This window comes from Vombatus ursinus, unplaced genomic scaffold, assembly GCF_900497805.2.
Source record: "Vombatus ursinus unplaced genomic scaffold, bare-nosed wombat genome assembly UNPS02009205.1, whole genome shotgun sequence".
Lineage (NCBI taxonomy): Eukaryota > Metazoa > Chordata > Mammalia > Diprotodontia > Vombatidae > Vombatus > Vombatus ursinus.
Genome location: NW_020948983.1, coordinates 25,055,608 through 25,063,134, shown reverse-complemented (window position 1 = coordinate 25,063,134; position 7,527 = coordinate 25,055,608). Strand labels below are relative to the sequence as shown.

Here is a 7,527-nt window from a genome sequence, read left to right as displayed (position 1 = left end):
GCTACCCCAATTTTTCTCCTTTCTTTCATTTCCAGGCTTCCCAAATCAACAGCTTCCCTTTCTTCACCACCAACTTCCTACCTTAACCTTTTACGTCTAGATTTCTGTTACTAATCCCTCTCTGTTGCCAAATTCAAGAGCATTGTTTCAAACCTCATGACTCTCAAACTCTCTGCAGCATTTGGCAGCCTATATCACCGTTTCCTAATTAAAACTCTCCTCCCCACTTGGTTTCTCTTAACATCATATTCTGGTAGTGGTGTTTCTTTAACTAATTCTTCATTTTTTTTTTTTGAAGGCTCCTTGGTTCTCATTTCCTAAATATGAATGTTCCTCCAATAATACTCTTCTCTTGCTTATACTGATACTTTTTTTTGGTGAGGCAATCGGGGTAAAGTGACTTGCCCAGGGTCACACAGCTAGTACATGTCAAATGTCTGAGGTCAGATTTGAGCTCAGGTCTTCCTGACTCCAAGGCCAGAGATCTATCCACTGTGCCACCTAGCTGCCCCTATACTGATACTTTCTTGTTTAATTCTGATATGCTTCCCTTATTTCTACACCTCTCCCTCAGAATTCATATTCAGTTATCATCACCTCTGTATTTCAAATATATGAATTAACCAATAAATTAGCAAGCACTTATTAAGGTCCTACTATGTACTAGTGCTAGGTCTTATGGCTACAAAACAATGAAAGAAACAATTCCTCATTCCAGCTCCAGGTCCATATCTTACAATCCACTGTACATTTCCATGTGAATATCATACTGCTATTTTGGTTTGCTGTTCCATTTTCAGTGACACCAACAGCATTTTGACTCAAAAAATCTACTGTAATTTTGACTACTCCTCTTTTGCTATTTTCTTCATGATTCTTATCTAATTATTAATCAATCTCTATGGAGTCATCCCTCAAAATAGTTCTAATAGCTATCAGCACCACACTTAAGAATTATGGTACAGATTCCCTTGAGCTAGGGCTGGGTGGTGGTGGTAGTGGTAGTGATAGTGGTAATATCTAATGCATAGCCACACCTTTGAATAGTTGATTCTGACTGAGATAGAAGTCATGAGAGTTAAGGAGGGTGAAAAGCTTGAAGGCCAAGAGTGTCTAATAGGGTCAGGGATTAGAATGGAAAAGACTATGTGGCAGTTACTGAATTTACTGAGGAATTATGACCTGGAAGTCCATATATAACAACCACTAGGATGTGCAAAGATGTAGGAAACAGTGAAGAGAAGAAAGGATAGAGTAATGGTGGAAAATGTTAGGTCTGGAAGTGACATTCAGGAGCAAGGAATATTCCATTTTCTTCAGGTCCTGTCTTTCAGTGGGGTAGTGAGTCAGAGAGGAATAGCCAAACTTGGAAAGTTTGTTAAGAAATGAGTACTGAACAATATACAGGATATCAGATGATAAGATTTCAGATAACAGCTGATCATTCAATATTCATTTGAAGATTTCCAGGAGTAGGTGACCTAACTGCCTTCTGAAGTAGCCATTCTGTTTTTGATCAGCTATCGTTTTTTCCTATTTAAAAAAAAGGTTGATATCTACTTGTCTATAAGTAAGACAAATCTGATTTCTTTTTCCCTTTGAATACTTGAAGACTACTACCTAGTCCTGCCTAAAACTCCTCTTCTTCAGGTTAAACATCCCTAATTCCTTCAGCCAAACAATTTATAATAACATGATTTTAAGTCTCTTCCTTCCTCATTCTGTTCACCCTCTTTTAAAAGTGATATTTATTAATATCCTAGCTAATGCATTTCCCTCATTCTACCACCCTTATTAACTACAAGGTAAGAAGAGGATGAGGAAGAAGACAAATTCAGTTTCTGATTGGAAAGTATATGAACTATCTCTAGACTGTTCAAAATGGGAATTAAAAGTCTTAAAGTCAGAGACAGGGGGAGGCAGAAAAGGCAAGATGATAATTGGGGTAGGGAGAATTTCTCTCCCTGGCTGGTCAGACCTTGCAGAAACTCTCATAATTCTAAGAATAATGGATCTGAGCATGAGAAGCAGTCAGAAGTCCCTGTCAATGACACTAAAATGTGGGGTCCTAAGCTAAATACAGCACTCTAGATATAGCATGACTGGGGCAGGATGCTCATACCCCCCATTTTGTGCAGATGAATCCCAAATCTATGCCCTGCCCACACTTCTCTTCAACTCTAGTCCCATATTACCAGTTGTCTATTAAACATTCCCAAGTTGTTACATAAGCATCTCAGACTCAACATGTACAGAACAAAATCTCATTATCTTTCTTCCCACACCCCCAACCTTACAAACTTCCCTATTTCTGTCAAGGACACTCTATCCTTCTGGCCACCTTGGTTTGCATCATTTGTGTCATCCTCAGTTCTTCACACACACACACACACAGACACACACACACACACATGTATATGTGTGTATATGTATGCACACATGTATATACACATGTATGCATATATGTATCACATTATATATATACACACATGTGTATATGTATATATAATGTTGTGTGTGTGTGTGTCTGTGTGTGTGTGTATGTTGCATAGAATGAGGGATATGGTAGTCCTCCTATATTCTGCCCTAGCCAGGCCACATCTAGAGTGCTATGTTTATATTTAGCTTAGAACCCTGCATTTTAGTGTCACCAACAGGGATCTCTGGCCACTTCTCATGTTCAAATCCACAAACTTTTAAGACTATAGGAATTTATACAAGGACTGAACAAACATGGAAAGAAATTCTCCCTGTCCCAATTACTATATGTATGTATATATGTATGTGTGTATATGTATGTATATGGGCCAGCGAAGTGGTGCAATAGATAGAGTGCTGGCCCTGGAGTCAGAGAGCCCTGAGTTTAAGTCTGGCCTCAGATACTTAGCTGTGGGACCCTAGGCAAATCACTTAATCCTATTTGCCTCATTTTCCTCATGTATAAAATGAGCTAGAGAAGGAATGGCAAACCACTCCAGTATCTTTGCCAAGAAAACCCCAAATGGGGTCATGAAGACTGAAATGGCTGAACAACATATATGTATGTATGTATGTATGTATGTGTATTTCTTCTTCTCCACTCATGTAGCCATCACCGTAGTTTAGATCTTCACCATCTCTTATCTAGATCATTTTAATAGTCTCCAAATCAATCTCTCCACTTCAAGGCTGTTTTCACTTTATTTTGTCCTGTACACAGCTGTCAAAGTGATTTTTTTTTTCTAAAATGCAAGTATGACCATGTTTCTATTATCTCTAGGATCAAATGTAAACTTCTCTAGAATTTAAAGCTCTTTACAACCTACCTCATGCTACCTTTCAAACCTTACTACACATTACTCCTCTCTACACCCACATCACTACAGCCAAAATGAACCAGCAAGGTGGTATAGCAGAGTGACGGAACTGGATTAAGATTGAATTCAAATCCTGCTTTAAGACCTTACTAGCTACGTCATCCAGGGCAAGCCACGTAAGCTTTCTTAAATCTCAGTTTCCTCATCTATAAAGTGAGGGTAACAATAGCACCTGTATCATAGGGTTGCTTTGAGGATCACCGAGAAAAATATATAAAGTGCATTGCAAACCTTAAAGCACTATATAAAGACTATCATCGTCATCATTACAGATAACAGTCCATTTCCTATCTCTGTGCCTTTGCCCTGGATATCTCCTATCCATAGAATGCCCTCTCTCCTTACCTCCACCTTTGGGATCCCTGGTTTCCTTAGGACTCAGCTCAAGAACAGTTTTCTGCGTGGAGTCTTTCTGGCTTTCTCTAGCTGCTAGTGCTTCTCCCACATCCACCAAGGTAACTATGTATCTACGTTGTATCATTTATGCCTCCCTGAATGTGTTCATGGTGTGTTGCCCATTAGAATCTAAGTTCTGTGATTGCTGGGACTGTTTCACTCTTGTCTCTGTATCCCTAACAGCATAGAATGAGGGATATGGCACAGTGCCTGGTGCACAGGCTTAACAAATGTTTGTAGATGGATTAATAGAAACGTTTCTATTAAAATTATTGGAGAATACATATTAGCTTTTTTGCCTCCCACGTCCCATTGTTTTATACTTTTGTAGTCTCCACTGCACCCAGCACGGTGCCTCAGCTTAGAGCAGGGGTTCTGAACCTGGGGCCCATGAACATGTTTTAACATGTTTAAAAATATTTTCCCCACATAATAGTATTTTATTTATCCAATTACATGTAAAGGTAGTTTTCAACATTCACTTTTGTAAGATTTTGAGTTCCAAATTTTTTTCTCCCCCTCCTCAAGATGGCTAGCAATCTGATATAGGTTATACATGTGTAATCATATTAAACATATTTCCACATTAGTCGTGTTGAAAGAATCAGAACAAAAGGGAAAAACCACAAGAAAGGAAAAAGAGAGAGAAAATAGCATGCTTTGATCTGCATTCAGACTCCATATTTCCTTCTCAGGATGTGGATATCATTTTCCATCAGGAGTCTTTTGGAATTGTCTTAGATCATTGAGAAGAGCCAAGTCTATCAAAGTTGATCATCACATGATGCTGCTGTTACTATGTATAACATTCCCCTGGTTCTGCTCACTTCACCAAGTATCAGTTCATGTAAGTCTTTCTAGGTTTTTCTAAAATCCACCTGCATATCATAAAAGTATTTTGATAATATTATCTTAATATAATTGGCTTTATTTGTGTTCCTTTGAATTATATTATGTACATTTAACATATTAGTCTGAGTAGAAAGCTATATATAGGCTTTATCAGACTGCCAACACTTAGCACAGTGCCCGACACATAGTAGGTGATTAATAAATGTTTATTGACTGACTGGCAAAAGTTACACACACACACAGAATTTAGAATCCTAGCCTTGGAGAAATGAAAATTTATTGACATTTTTTATTACATGGGGTACTATTTTTACTTCCTAAAAGACAGTGCAATAATAAACACAGGACTTTATTATTATTCTTTTTTAGCATAAGCAACTAATTGGAGTTGTCTCAGTTACATAAAAGGAGACTCTCCAATGGCAGTGACTTCACCCTTTTTGAAGCAGAATGAGATGGAAAGACAGCTTGAGTTACTTGACCTTTTCCTCGGACTTCAAACATCAGGAACGTTGCCAAATGTTTGCCTGTAATCCACTGCCCAGAAGAACTTGATCTATATTAAATGGTTGTCCATATACACACTTGTTGCTGATGTTCTAGAACAGAAAGGCTTCAGAGCATTGGGGATTCATGAGTATACAGTACATCATGGATTGATTTCACTTACAGGCCAAATCTTAGTCCCATTGTTCCATCATGATATACGATTCATTTCTCTTTCCAGAAAGTCTCTAATGTGTACCCTCATTCTTGATCCCAGAATCACCATGATGTGCTGCTGTGTTCCAGAAGTAACAACAAATCCACTCTATCTAGACATTTGAACAAATCAATTCACTGGGATCTGCAGTAGTCAGTTCAAGCTTAGACTTGGATTTCTTTTTGCTAAACTTGCCTGCAGACTTCAGGTACTTGTCTTTATTATGAATGACTTGGATGTATTGATCAGTGCTACTATTTTGCTGGTCACTGCTAGAGGCAGATACTGAGTCTGACTCTGTAAAGGATGGTTCCATCTTTTGTTTGGTTCTTGATTTCATGAAATGCTCTGGGTAGCGGGGTTCTGGGTCAAAATTCCGTAAGCGAGGCTTTTTATACAAATAAACTGGTCGGTAGCGGTCTACCTCAAAGCCACCATTCCAAGACTGGTAGTGCATCCTGGCCAGGTCTTCAGCAGCCAAGATTTGGTTCTCTCTTCGTTCACCAATGTAAAAATGAGGTGGCTGATGAAGGTCTGAGAGGGATCGTGGACGAAAGGATCTATTGAATATGTCCCTTCTCAATTCCTCCTCTTCCTCTTCATCACTCAAATGTGGGGTGTAGACATGGTGGGGTTTTGATAATACATAGCCCCTTTTGTTCCTTTGATATACCTCCCCAAAGTCACCCATGTTTTCCCTATGAAAGTGTCTTGGTGATCGGGAGATGGAATGAGGCTTTCGGCGGGATTCCCTCTCGTTAACAATGTAATATCTAGGGACATGAGTTCGTCCTCCTACAAACCCTGGGGCTCCCATTCCAAGCACATCAGGGTGCATTTGCTGGATGCCTTTTTGAAAGACAGGCTCTGAGTAGATATCCTCCAAGTGCTTCTTGAAAGTAACTGGGGTGCAGGGCTTGGTCTTGCAGAGGTCACTATCATGTGTAATATATGGATACCTTTAAGAAAGAAAGAAAGAAAGAAAGAAAGAAAGAAAGAAAGAACAAACCTTGGACTCTGTTCTCCCTGCGGCTTAATTTCTTACTGAGCTGTAAGTGCCAACATTTTATAGGGAGTGCTCTATCTTGTACCAGAGTTTATATCTCTGGTGTGTAATTTAAAACACAATAAGCAGTCATTTGAAGCAGAGCTCATTTGCCTCATCTGCCAAATTCCTAAAATGAATGTTATACTGACACACTACTCATAAAATCACATTAATTTGTCTTTCTTAAAGGATCCTGGACATGTGGGGCTCACAATCGTCTTTGGGGGACTCTGTTCAATCTACCTGGAAACCTTCCAAACACCCACAGCTATATCTCTCTGTGCTTACTCCACTCTACCATATGTTGAGCCACATTCCTGGTGAAAAAAGGTCAATGCTTCCTACTTTGAATCAATGTTTGTTGAATGGGAACCGAGTATTCTTTCCTTGTGGCCTGGACAGCATTGTGCGATACCTTGGGGAAGAATGATCACAGAATCACAAGGAGGTAGAGCTGGAAGGACCATCTAACCCCATCTTTCATTTTCTAGGTGAGGAAATACCTAAGGAGAAGTATTTAGTGTCATTTTTTTTTTTGACACTAAGAATATTAAGTCTAAATTAGTGGTGACCTAGAAAAAACAAACTGTTTCCTCAATTTTGGAGGATCTCTTTGGACAATGTTTGTACATGAGCAAATGAAACAAAAGTGTTCAATGCCACGATTGCCATAACGTTTCTATTCACTATACTAGCTTGAATTTGGGCAAGTCATTTAACTATGAATTATTCTTCTGTTTCCTTCTCTGTAAAATGGAAACAAAGATATTTGTTCTCTACTTGTTTCACAAGGATGCTTCCTTCAATATTTCAAAGGTCTGTAATTTCATCTGTATAGTAGTTTTCTACTAATTAATACAATTAGCAGCTAACTCCTCATCTCTTTGTCCTACTCACATTAACTCATCTGGTGGTCAGCTTGCTGGTAACAAATGTGTCTCTGAACTTAACCTAGGTTAAGTTCATGGCTGAACTTATGCTTGAAGCTTTTTCATGTTGGTGAGACTTGCTCTCTGCTGGCATAGAGATGAACCTTATGTTACCTCTGTGTCACAATGAGGCATTAGAGGACTTTAGAGGAGGGATTTATAGGAAGATCATGTCAATAATATAAACAAGTTAGAGTTGCATTTTGGACTCTCCTTTGTTGGGGTATGACAAGTGTGTTTGGT

At 38.8% G+C, this 7,527-nt stretch overlaps 1 protein-coding gene across 1 annotated transcript in view; it reads right to left on the bottom strand.

The window, feature by feature from the left end:
* Window positions 1–4,979: 4,979 nt before the first annotated feature.
* Window positions 4,980–7,527, bottom strand: part of TMC3 (transmembrane channel like 3) — a 78,309-nt gene continuing 75,761 nt past the window's right edge. The window contains exon 22 of the mRNA XM_027852070.1: window positions 4,980–6,266. Within this exon, the coding sequence (XP_027707871.1) occupies window positions 5,420–6,266 (847 nt within the window). The 3' untranslated portion in view covers window positions 4,980–5,419. The remainder of the gene's footprint in view (window positions 6,267–7,527) is intronic.